Source organism: Dipodomys merriami, unplaced genomic scaffold (assembly GCF_024711535.1).
Source record: "Dipodomys merriami isolate MVZ:Mamm:240054 unplaced genomic scaffold, mDipMer1.0.p SCAF_17, whole genome shotgun sequence".
Lineage (NCBI taxonomy): Eukaryota > Metazoa > Chordata > Mammalia > Rodentia > Heteromyidae > Dipodomys > Dipodomys merriami.
Window position 1 is genome coordinate 8476742 of NW_027203048.1, and position 13325 is coordinate 8490066.

At 43.9% G+C, this 13325-nt stretch overlaps 1 protein-coding gene and 1 long non-coding RNA gene across 11 annotated transcripts in view; one reads left to right on the forward strand and one right to left on the reverse strand.

Moving 5' to 3' along the window:
* Positions 1–13325, forward strand: part of LOC138829100 (uncharacterized) — a 57831-nt gene that overhangs the window by 22171 nt on the left and 22335 nt on the right. The window lies entirely within an intron of this gene.
* Positions 1–13325, reverse strand: part of Dtnb (dystrobrevin beta) — a 197348-nt gene that overhangs the window by 21579 nt on the left and 162444 nt on the right. For 7 of the 10 annotated variants that reach the window (XM_070025158.1, XM_070025160.1, XM_070025153.1 and 4 more), the window contains one exon: positions 12632–12652. The exons of the other annotated variants lie outside the window; for them this stretch is intronic. In XM_070025158.1, coding sequence (XP_069881259.1) covers positions 12632–12652 — 21 coding nt within the window. The remainder of the gene's footprint in view (positions 1–12631; positions 12653–13325) is intronic. 10 annotated transcript variants of the gene reach the window in all.

Below are 13325 nucleotides of genomic sequence, written 5' to 3' on the forward strand. Positions count from 1 at the left end.
TCAGGATGGATGAGGAACAGACTTAGAAGATTTCTTCTTCAAGAAGAGGTAAAAGCCTGTGTACTATTGTGAGCTGGTGCTGGTGGTGGTTGTGCTTGGAAGATGTGGTCACCCCATCAACTGTGGGAAAGGGATGGGCAGTCTGTCCTGCTTCAGGATGAGAAAATAACCACCTTAGACAGCTGGGAGTCAGGACTGCAGATAGAAGCCACACAGAGAAAAACAGGGCAGAGGAGACAAGAAATAGCCAGTGACAGAGAACAAGGAGTAGGACTCAGTTTCCTTGGGGTTGACTAGGAGCAGGGGGAGGACATGACTGGAGGCTTCCTGTCTCAGCAAGGTGTCCACCTGCAAGTCTATACCTATGCAGCCTTAGAAAGACAAACCTGGAAGCCGGGCGCTGGTGGCTCACGCCTGTAATCCTAGCTACTCAGGAGGCTGAGATCTGAGGATCGCGGTTCAAAGCCAGCCCGGGCAGGAGAGACCGTGAGACTCCTATCTCCAATAAACCACCAGAAAACCGGAAGTGGCGCTGTAGCTCAAGTGGTAGAGTGCTCGCCTTGAGCTGAAGAGCTGAGGGACAGCGCCCAGGCCCAGAGTTCAAGCCCCATGACCGACAAAAAAAAAAAAAAAAAAAAAAAAGAAAGACAAACCTGGCTTCTGAGAACCTGAAAGAGGGGCTGAAGAAAGTTTCTCTAGTCTTGTGTTAGCACCCATAGATCTTCACGTATCTGCTGGAAGGGCAAAGCCACTGGTACATCTATATGAGATCCCTCCACAGAGCTGACACCTATTTGTTCCCATACCGCAACAGGAAACACAGGACACATATGTGGCCTTTCTCTCACTGTGGTGGCTCCTAAGATTGCTGATGTTCTGAGACCAACAAAGTAACAGGCACTGGCCAACAGGTAGGTTATGGATCTCAATCTTCATGGCTCTGTTTCTATCCAAGCCACACTCAATTATATAAAAGACTTACTCCAAGACTTCAAAGGGTGGGAGGTAAGGTGTTTAGTTACCTTTCTTAGTAGAAGCAGAAAGGTGTGTCAAATTTCTGAGATAAAGAACAATCTACTAAAACTCACCATAAATCCAAAGAGTAAAAAAGTTGAAATTTAAACCTTTCGCTCTGGAAGCTCATAAATTCTAAAACTCAAATTACTCTCTGTGTTTGTTTCTGCTGATTTGCCCGGCTCTACCTGAAGATGGTCTCCTGTCAAATCCTCACTGCAGGATTTCAACGCCACTTCTCAGCAGACACAGCCAGGGGCCTCAGGGAGAGAAAAATCCACAGGATGAACACCAGACTGGACATCAGAAACCAAAGCTAAGATGGGGTCCGAGAGGGTCTTATCCTTAACAGACAGCTAAACCAATGATCAGGCAGGCTGCTGGAGCCTATCAATGATACTTTAAAAATTCTGGGTCATGCCTATAATCCTAGCTAAGACTTAGGAGGCTGAGATCTGAGAACTGTGGTTTGAAGTCAGCCTGGGCAGAAATGTCCTTGCTACTCAGAAAAAGCCAGAAGCGGTGCTATGGCATAAGTAGTAAAACACTAGCCTTGAGCAAAAAGAAGCTTAGGGACAATGCCCAGACCTGAAGTTCAAGCCCCAGGACTGGCCAAAAAAAAAAAAAAAATTAGTCAGAGTTAAATATACCAGTGAGCAAATCTTGTGTAGTAGAGAACAGCAGCTGTATTCAGCAGCACACACACTCCACTCTACTGTATGGAATGTGGCAGTCAGAGGCCAGGCTTCACTGTTAGATGGACTCAGTCTGGATTCTAACTTTGCCATTTCCTATCTGTGTTCCTTTGGGCAACTTACCTAACCTCTTTGTACCCAAGCCGCTTCTATAAAATGGAGATAATGCTGTCTACTTCATAGGTTAGTGAGAAGATCATGAATTGCTCTATAGCCTTGGATCCGCTGAGAGGAGGTGATGCAGCTGAGAAAATGTCTGCTTTCCCAGCAGGCTACAGGGTCTAGGGACATCAGGTGCATGTGTGGCTAGGGTGTAAAAGGACAGAATAGGCATTACAGCTGAGGTGAAAAGCAGCCCACTGAGCGACTTAGTCAACATCATGGAACAGGGTAGAGGCCACAGGAGAGGTGGCAGCTACAGGCATTTGGAAGGTCTAATTGTAACAGGCCGAGGGAACAGGAAGGGGACCCAGGTGAAGAGAGGGTCTGAACGAAGGCTGAGATAGGGGTGTGTGTGTGTGTGTGTGTGTGTGTGTGTGTGTGTGTGTGTGTGTGTGTGTGTGTGTGTGTGTGTGTGTGTGTGTGTGTGTGTGTGTGTGTGTGTGTGTGTGTGTGTGTGTGTGTGTGTGTGTGTGTGTGTGTGTGTGTGTGTGTGTGTGTGTGTGTGTGTGTGTGTAACCTCACTTGGAGGTTTAAAGGTTGGCAGGACGTGTAGGCAATGATCATTCAGAGGCTTACAGAAATAGCAAATTTGTTTCACAGGACACAAATGGGCAAACTATGACCTATGGTGAATTGAGCTTGCCACCTGTTATTGTGTTATTTTTACAATCCAGACCTAGGAATGATTTTTACATTTTCAAATAGTTACATTTTTCCCCCCCAGATCCTGGGGCTTGAACAAAAGGCCTGGGTACTGTTTTGCTCAAGGCTAGCATTCTACTACTTGAGACAGTTTCATTTCCAGCTTATTTGGTGCATAATTGGAGATCAGAATCTCATGGTCTTACTTGTCCAGGCTGAACAGCTTTGAACAACAATCCTCAAATCTCAGCCTGCTGAGTAGCTAGGATTATAGGTATGAGCCACCAGTGCCCATCTTTTTTTTTTTTTTTTTTTTGTCGGTCATGGGGCTTGAACTCTGGGCCTGGGCGCTGTCCCTCAGCTCTTCAGCTCAAGGCGAGCGCTCTACCACTTGAGCTACAGTGCCACTTCCGGTTTTCTGGTGGTTTATTGGAGATAGGAGTCTCACGGTCTCTCCTGCCCGGGCTGGCTTTGAACCGCTATCCTCAGATCTCAGCCTCCTAAGTAGCTAGGATTACAGGCGTGAGCCACCAGCGCCCGGCTATCAGTGCCCATCTTAAATGGTTTCAAGAACCTATATAATATCTTCAGCTTGTCCTCAAAACCTGGAGTATTCACTAACCCTGTAAGGAGCTTGCTGTCCCCTGCTACAGGCAATGACAAGAGGGAGCCAGTGATAAGGTCAGTCTGGTTGGTGCTCGAGAATCCAGCTCTGCACAATGCGAAGGAGGGAACAAGAAACAGGACACAGGTGCCCTAGGCAGAGGGGAGTTCTAATAAACCAGGCAACAGATACGAAGGAGAAAATTATATAGGTTATGACAGAGAATGAAGGGAAGAAGAGAGAAAGAACTCGTCTTTGATGACTGACAGGGAAGAGCAGAAGGCTGGAGCAGAAGCTATCAGAACCCTGGGTTTTGTCATCTAGTTGTTGACAATGTCAGCCACAGAGCAAGGGTCTGAAGAGAGTGCTCTGAAGCAGAGGAGACTCATGCCACTCTCACCCATGCCAAATCCAAACCTTAGAATGGGGGACTGAAATGCCTCAGAGCCTCAGGCAGGGGTCACAGAGAGTCTCTGGGTTTAGCTCCTTAACTAGGCAATTTTCTCTGCAAGGAGCCTGGGGGTGGCGCACTTTGGTTCAGGTTCAAGACACTGCTCCACAACTCACAATGCAGAGGACAACTGCCCATTGTGGAGAATCATCTGGTCCTAAATGTCAGTAGCGACGAGAACCTGACTCGGGGTAGCTCCAACTCATATGATGTTGCAGAGTCTGGACTGTATACTACTGTGTGTGCCAGGCTTGAATGGAACTCAAGGCCTGGTGCACCCTAAGCAAAGATGGTTCCACTGAGCTTCACCTCCAGCCCTCTCTAGCTTTCTTCAGTAGTGAGCTCTTGTGGAAGAAAGGAGAAGGAGGAGAAGGAAGCTACTAGTAGCCTCAGGGTTCAGTTAAAACCTTCAAGATCCAGTAGCAAATAATCCCATTTGGGAGTTGTCCCCAGGACAGCCATAGGCTTGAGCATCTCATTCTCTCTTGGTTTCCTGAATTCTGAGCCACTTAAATAGGAGCCAAAATCTGAAATGGGGAATAAACAAACTACAAATTTTCTATGCATCTAAGTTAATGACAATATGTAGTAACCAAAGCACTTAGCCATCTGTGGACAGCAGCAGTAAGTTTTCATGATTTTTTTGAAACAGGACTGTGTAGCCCAGGCTGACCTTGAACTCTTGACCCTCTAACTCAGCCTTCTAACGGCTAAGATTATCTACCAACATGTTCCACCAAATCTGCTAGGACTACTATGAAAGGTACCATTTTAGTGCCTCCTAACTCAGCTTTCTAACGGCTGAGATTATCTACATGTTCCACCAAATCTGCTAGGTACCATTTTAGTGCCTCTCTGCATAACCTCTCAATTTATAAAATACCCTTTTCTTATCTTAAATATTAGGGCATCCATATGGTAGCCCCAAACGACAGGGACTACTTGTCAAATGATGATTAGCAGTAAGTGGAGAAGAGCAGAAAACATCAACAGTACCTTTTATGCCATGTTTCCTCCCAGGGAGCTGATCAGATGTTCTGTTCACTTGCAGACTCTAGGCTAGAGGGCTCCACATTCAACAGCCTGAGGTTTAGCTACAAACCTGTGGCCTTAAGGACTGGCAGAGCTTCATGACCTGAGGAGATGCCTATAGATGCTTTCAGAGTGAAGGCTTGCAGATGCAATCCCATGCCAACTGAGGTCTCACAGAGAAAGAGACAGAGTGTTGGGGAGTTCTGTCCTGTGGGACACATGGCCATAGGGACAGGGACAAGTCAAAGGAGGATACCAGGAAGTGGCCAGGGTTTTCTCAGGAGGCTTTTTCTGGAAAAAAGTGGAAATAGGAGAATGGTATGAATAAACCCCAGGGGAAAAAGCTGGTTATTGACACAAGCCTAGACAATGAACTAAGGTCCAAAGGTTTCAAAATCACTGAGGAGAAACTGATGAAAGGAATCTAAATAGATTCCTACAAACCCTTCTGGGTTTAAAGCCATCAAAGAGAAAAGAACTACAGAGTTAAGATTATTTACAGATGAGAAAAGTGGTTTGTAAAGACAGTCTACTTGTTCTGATAGAAAAGAAGTAAGATTTCCATTTACATGTGATTCACTAAGGCAGATTTTAACTTCCTTCGTAGAGTCCAGCTTGGGGCAGGAAGGGGTTTTTCTCAGTATCTCTATTTTAATACTTTATAGAAAGTTTCCTTTCTGAAGCTGCTGATAATTTCCCTTTTGCAAAAATCTAAAGGTTTCTTGGTCTTATTTACTTTCTCCTTTTTTGGAACTTCCAAGAGAATCCACAATCTTTCTCCTACTTCTTCCCTCATCTACTCTGGATTTTTCTAAGACTCACGTTCATGCTTTTGACCCTGATGCTGTGTTGAAAACTTCCAAATCAGCATCTTTTCCCACTGGGATTTCAGCTGCACTTCCTAGCACCTACTAGACCTTTGGATCTGACTGCCTGGCAAATCCATATAACTCACAGCTGCAACACTGGTCAAGGTCCCCTTTAGCCCAGGTCAGCTCTCTTTTATTCACTTATTCAGGTGGAGCCCCTCAGTTTCCCAAGCTCTTAGTTTTCAAACCTAGAAGTCATCTTTCACTCATCTTTTCTGTTGGTGCTTTCTGAGATTCAGACTGTGATGTTCTGGGGGAGACAGTATGGCCTAGAACCTAATATTCTTCCCATGGAGAGAAATTTCTCCAGTTTAGTGTGCAGAGAAATTTCTTGGACAGTTTTCATATGCTCCGGTCAGGAGAGGAAAAGAGAGAAATACAACAGAGGAAGGAAATAAAAATTGTAGGTGAGGAAATCTACTAGCTTATCTTAGATGATGGAAAGCACTGGGGATGCTGCCCAGACTCACATGCTATTTCTTTCCCTACATATCCTCAGACTATAAACTCCTTGCAGGTGTTCAAAGAGTTCTGGGGGAGTGAAATAAAACTATCTTTTTTTGGGGGGGCGGGGGGGATCTGGTCGTGGGGCCTGAACTCTTGGCCTGGGCACTGTCCCTCAGCTCTTCAGCTCAAGGCTAGCGCTCTACCATTTGAGCCACAGTGCCACTTCTGGCTTTTTTTCTTTTTGCTTATGTGGTGCTGAGGAATCAAACCCAGGGCCTCAGGCATGCAAGGCAAGCGCTCTACCACTGAGCCATCTTCCCAGCCCCATAAAACTATCTTATATCTTAAAACAGCAATCCCGCTGTGCAAAAAAATGAAACAACATTAAGGAATGACTAGGACTCTACAATAAGCACAGTTGCCAAGGCTAATGAATGAACAGGTCTGGTAGGTGTCTACAAGCCCGACCTTTGAAAAGCTAAGCTCACTACTTAAATACCTGTAGTAAAACATTGTTAAAAAAAAAAAAAAAGACTGACTGGTAACCTTCTGCCTTTCAGAAAGAGCCAGCATCAGGCTTCTATGTCAGAGTGTGTGGTAGAGGAAAGAGCCTGAGTTTTAACTTAAATTGCCAATAGTAAATTGTCCAAAGGTTAAGGGAATCAAGAAGAGAAATGAGGGCTGGGAAGATGGCTCAGTGGTAGAGTGCTTGCCTTGCATGCATGAGGCCCTGGGTTCGATTCCTTAGCACCACAGGAAAAAAAAAAAAGCCAGAAGTGGTGCTGTGTCTCAAGTGGTAGAGTGCTAGCCTTGAGCTGAAGAGCTGAGGGACTGCGCCCAGGCCCAGAGTTCAGGCCCAACAAGCAGACCCCCCCCCAAAAAAAAGAAGGGAAATGACCATGAGGCATGCCAATATCAAGGGTTTACCAACAATCTCGTTAGTGAGCAAAGAGAAATTTTCCATTTATTGCTGTGTAATTTGTGTGTGTGTGTGTGTGTGTGTGTATGTGTGTGTCCTATAGGCATTGGGTTTTACTGAGAAATAACTAAAATATTTTTCAAATCCTACAAATAACTATATATACTCTGCAATTTATAGGTAATTGGTGTGAGAAAGAGTGAGTTAATTCTAGATAATCATTATCTGTTCTTTCGACAAAAGTAATACTATTAATATATTAGTTTGGCTGGGTGCCAGTGGCTCATGCCTATAATCCTAGCTACTCAGGAGACTGAGATCTGAGGATCAAGGTTCAAAGCCAGTCCAGGCAAGAAGGTCCACGAGACTCTGATCTCAAATAACCACCAGAAAACTGGAAGTGGTGCTGTGGTTCAAGTGGCAAAGCACTAGCCTTGAGCTGAAGAGCTCAGGGACAGCACCCAGGCAGATAGTTCAACTGACAGAAAAAAAAAAAATTAGTTTGGTGTTACTATTCTTTTGGAAACACTGAGATTTGTTTTTCTGATTCCTTCTTTAAAGACTATGTCTGGGGCTGAGAATGTAAGTTCAGTGGTAGAGTGCTTACCTAGCATGCATGAAGCCCTTGGTTTGATTCTTCAGTACCACATAAACAGAAAAAGCTGGAATGGCTCTGTGGCTCAAGTGGTAGAGTGCTAGCCTTGAGCAAAAGAAGATCAGGGACAGTGCCTAGGCCCTGAGTTCAAGCCCCACGACTGGTACAAAAAAGAACAACAACAAAAAAAGAATAAAGGCTATGTCTGGGCTATAATTCAATTTCCTGGATAAATGAGAAGATATATGAGAGCATCTTGAGCAAATTGATATCACTGGTAGTGGAACCACTTACATTCCTTACAACTGGATACTATTATTCATTCATATTATTGGGTTGATACTGGTTTTCATTCAGTGAATATTTACTTATTTTATTTTTTGTCGGTCGTTGGGCTTGAACTCTGGGCCTGGATACTGTCCCTAAGCTCTTCAGCTCAAGGCTAGCACTCTACCATTTGAGCCACAGTGCCACTTCCAGTTTTTTGGTAGTTAACTGGCAATAAGAGTCTCATGGACTTTCCTGCCCAGGCTGGCTTTGAACCTTAATCCTCAGATCTCAGCCTCCTGAGTAGCTATAATTACAGGTGTAAGCCACCGGAGCCCGGCTCAGTGAATATTTATTGAGTATGTGCTGTACAAGAGGACAGCTTAGTGGCTGGGCATACAATAGGGGAGAAACCAACAAAGTTCTTTGGTTATAGCCTGCTGATGATGCTGGGACTGATTAACCCGGACTCTGTTGATATAAGCTAATTTCTGAGCCTCTTAAACTATAAGCCTTATTGAACCAGGAGTAGAACCTTAGATCTGAGAGAAGGGAAGTGCAGTAGGATGGAGGACATAGGTAAGAATGATCAGGTGAAGTATTAATGCTACTCAAAGGACTAGGAAAGTGGTTAAAGCTGAAGGCAGACCTCCAGCATCAGAACTTCTTTATCTGGTATTTAGGCTTGAAGCAGGGCTTTATTCTTGTTAAGGATGGTCCTATAACAAGTCCTTCCCCTCCTCTAGTATCAAAGCTTATAAAGTCACAATTACTATCCATTACTCTCAAGTTCCTACAAAGCCAAAATAATCAGATGATACTGTGGGAAAATAAACCTTCATTTGGTCTTCCATCCCAGGTGGCTGGCACAAGAGCTTCTAAAATCAGCGTGATATGGCCATCTTTTATATGCTGACCAGATGATTCATGGCTGGAGGCCCTTAAATGGTTTCAGGATGGAAGCTAGTTTCCAGAATGCCCAAGGCATGATTGAGAGCTGTAACTTGTAGTCCCCACAAGACTTCTGGGAAGGAGGGGGCTAATTATTTAATCAATCGTGCATATATCTCCATGAAATCTCCATGAAATCCAGAACAAAGGGACTTTTGGGCTATGAACATATCCACATGCTAGGAGGTGATGTCCTCCAATGCCATCTGGGCCTTTGCCCCGTGCATCTCTTCATCTGGCTGTTCATCTATATCCTTTATAGTAAAAGAGCAACAGCCAAGTAAAGGAAAGTGATTGAACCTGGGGAAGGGTCATGATTTCAAACCAAATCCGAAAGAAATGTGGCTAACCTAAGGACTTGTTACTTTTAACTGGCATCTGAAGTGTGCACCATCTTATGAGATGAACCCTTATCTTGAGTGTGGGCTTATGTTTATATAGTGTCAGAATGAGTTAAACTGCAGGACTTCCAATTGCTATCTGCAATGAACTAGAGGATGGTTTGTTGTAAGAACCCCAGTGCCTGGGTATTGGGAGTGTTCTATGGGTAGAATCCTAGTAGAAACTAGTAAATCCCTGAAAAGAAGCAAGAAGGTGGACTATGTGAAAAGTCCTTAGAATGGATTTATAAAGCCTGTTTGGGGAAGCACGTCTAATAGAATCTTCACTTAAAAAGTCTTTTGTAATTGTTTTATCATCCACTTAATACATTTTGAGAGGAAAGAAATGAAAGCTATACTCACCAGAATCTAGGAGGAAGAAAGGGTAACAAATTAACTCTATTAAATATTCTTTTTTCCCCTCTTGCTCAGCAATGACAGGGATTAAAGGAGACGGTTTGGCTCTAGAGAGTTATCATCTTTTCAGCTGAACTAGTGAAAAATGGGTTACACAGTCATTCATTCTAAAGGGGAGCCTCAGCACTGGGCTTCAGGTGAATCCAGTGTAAGCCTATGAGGTTGACAGCTGTTTCTACCTAGTGCAGCAACATCTCTTCCATCATACCATGGTAGGGAAAGCTGAGGGCAAAGCACTCTGTACCCATTCTTGCTATGGGTAATCCTAGGAGACTGTGAGAGCATGCGCTCAGGGCCTTAGCCATGGAAAATCCCTATGACACACACAAGGGGCTCACTAGGGACAGAGGTTAGCAGCAGTCTAGCTTTGCGTTTTGCCAACTTTAAGAGGATGATGACCTCACACAGAATGAAAGGGCACTTGGTCAAATACATTGTTTTCTCAAGGCTAATTTTAAACTGGGCTGAGAAATAATGTCAGTGGTGCTAATTCCTATTTCTTTTCTTTCTTTCTTTTTTTTTGGGGGGGGGGTATCCAGTCATGGGGCCTGAACTCTGGGCCTGGGCATTGTCCCTCAGCTCTTCAGCTCAAGGCTAGCAGTCTACCACTTAAGCCACAGCGCTACTTCCGGCTTTTTTCTTTTTTTGTTTATGTGGTGCTGAGGAATCAAACCCAGGGCCTCATGCATGCAAGGCAAGCACTCTACCACTGAGCCAACTTCCCAGCCCAAGGTAATTCCTATTTCTTGGATCACATTATTCTACAAGTTTTTTGTTTTTGTTTTTTTGTCAGTTGTGGGGCTTGAACTGTAGGCCTGGGCGCCTGTCCCTGAGCTCTTCAGCTCAAGGCTAGCACTCGACCACTGGAGCCACTTCCGGTTTTCAGAGTGGTTTATTGGAGATAAGAGTCTCATTAACTTTCATGCTCAGGCTGGCTTTGAACTGTGATCCTCAGATCTCAGCTTCCTGAATAGCTAGGATCACAGGCACGAGCCGCCAGTGTCCCTCCCCCCCAATTTTTTTTTTAAATAAGTTTTTTATTGTGAAAATACTGTACAGAGGTATTTCAATCACATGAGCAAGGTAATGAGTACATTTCTTATCAAGCATTGTTGCCTCCTCCTTTGTTTTTCCCCTACCATCCCTTCCCTCCCATCTCTACAACTACATTCCCCCCCAAAAAACATTTTTTAAAAAAAATGTCTATAAGAAGAGTTACTGCTATGAAATATGGAGGGCATTGGTTCTCTACTGAAAGGCCTCAGGTAGGATGGTAGGCGTTTCCAATTTGTGTGGATGCACAAAGATTGAGTTATACATTCAGAGAGATCAAGAGATGTTGTCTGGGAGACTGTTGAAGTTCCCAGTAAGTGGTTTCATCTGTCAAGTCCATCCCTGGAGTATAGGGATGAAGAAAGAGGAGGGCAGAGGTGGCTGGCAGTTAAGTGGCTGGGATCAGGAGGAGGCCCACTGAATGTGGACAGAGGAGATTGTCAGGCAAGTGGTTGGAAGAAGGGAGGAGGAAAGATGAGTGTGGTCTTTTCTTTTTCCTTTTAACCTACTCACTCATTCTACTTGTGGGAGACATTACTAAACATCTGCTTCTATGCTACTTCTAAACAAACTGGAAAATTATGGTTCCCAGCCCCCTCAAAGTTAAGTGTGGTCTTGTGATGTGCTTTGGTGAATGAAATGGAGTAGAAGTGATCTGCATCACTTCCTGGTGGGAGCATTTAAAGGCTGGGCTTTGTCTTCTATCCTGTTGATACAGAAGGGCAATAGCTTAAAGAGACAGAAAGGAACTATATGAGCCAGAGAACAACCAAACAAAACCAACAGTGGTATATTAAACAGTTGTGGAGATTTCTGGGCAGATCCTATTAACCCGCTCCATTTCTCTCTCTGTTCTTGGCTCTTTCCTGCACCACCAGCACCCAGCTTAAGGACAGTGTTTTATATTCCTATTTTTTTCTTTTTTGGCCAGTCGTGGGGCTTGAACTCAGGGGCTGGGTGATGGCCCTAACCTTCTTTTGCTCTAGGATAGTATTCTATCACTTGAGCCACACCTCCACTTTTGGCTTTTTTGGTAGCTTACTGAAAATAAGCTACCAAAATAAATGAATAAATAAAAGCCTAGGCTGGTTTCAAACTGCAATCCTCGGATCATAGCCTCATGAGGTGCTAGAATTACAGGTGTGAGCCACTAGTGCCAGGCTTATATTCCTATTCTTAATAAAAAGAAATTAATAGATTTGTTCTGTAAAAAATAAGTTAATTTTTGAATTCAACTTTTCTTACTTCGCTTTTGCTTGTGTGAAATTGTATGCTTTGTAAACTTTATTAGAGCACATTAAAAACGAGGTTACAAAGTCAGGAGCTGGTGGCTCATGCCTGTAATCCTAGCTACTCAGGAAGCTGAGATCTGAGGATTGAAGCCAAACCAGGCAGGAAAGTTCATGAGACTCTTGTCTCCAATTAACTACTGGAAAACTGGAAGTAGTGCTGTGGCTCAAAGTGGTAGAACACCAGCCTTTAGCAAAAGAGCTCAGGGACAGTGCCCAGGCACTGAGTTCTAGCCCCATAAACAACAGGAAAAAAAAAGTTGCAATTATGGATAGTAACCTCATTTAATTTTTTTTGTGTGGGCTAGAGGCTATTAGAAAAAAAATATTAACTTTCCCCAAACACCATGCAATAATAGCCATGCAGCTCAGGGCACCCCAAGTTCTCCCTGATAAAGCTCTGAGCAGGTTTGAAGGGTCTCTTAGCTATTCTCAGCAGCTTTGAGAAAGTTACTTGTTTTCATGCACATCCATTCATGGCATCACATTTAGACCTGAGATAACCCCCCACCACCCCGATTGTTGTTTTAAGCAATTAAGGTTGCTCCAAACACAAAACAGCAGAAAATGAAAAAGCAGAAAAATGCAATAGTAGCCCAATGAATCATGCATATTTTAAAAAATTCAATAAGTTCTGCTTTCAAGTAAACATGCTCCATTAGGTAAGTATGACCCAGACTTTTAGGCCATTGTATACTATGGAGGGAACTGCTGAAGGGTATACACGTATCTGATTCATCAGAGAGGATGTGGTGTAGGGAGGCGAAGGGGAAGGTAGGGGACATTTATATGAGGAACACAAGAGCATGCCAAAGAGATCAGGGGAGACTTGAAGTCCACTTACTGCCTGCTTTTGCTCTTCCTCCTAGAGGTGTTGAAGATGAAAAAAAGGCAGAGGAGAGAAATTAATGTCCATTACCACACATGCTGGGAAGAAATGGTGGAAGGAATCAGGTAAACCAGGCTAGGAGAACATTTGGGACACAGCAATTGGCAGGCCTCTGCCCAGCCAATGCTAACTAGTGGCAACAGGAAAGAACCTTAGAAACCATCTAGTCTGACTTCCTCTTTCGCAGAACGAAGCCTCAAGAGCCTGGCTTGCCTACTATCACAAATACTTAGATAAACTGAAAGAGGAAGTTGAGGCATGATTTAAATTTCTAATTATTATTTACCATTCAGAAGGTTCACTGTATTTAAGTTCATTTATTTAGGCCACCTGTCCTCAAAGTGAAGCGCATAGATCAGCAGTATCAGCATCAGCATTACCCGGGAACTTGTCAGAGATGGAAATTTCAGGTTCTACCTTTAGGCCCACTGAATCAAAAGCTCTAGGAAGGTGGCTCCCCAAACATATGCCAAGAGCTTCCAGCCTTCCTTTGACAACTTGTTCTAACCTCCACCTGGTCATGGGATCTTTTCTAGTCTATTCTCCCAACTACTTGGCTGCTTTGTTTTTTCCAAGGATGCACACGTATACACCCAATTCTCCCAATAAACTGGAAATGTTTTGGAAGTCTGTAAGGCCTTTCAAAAAA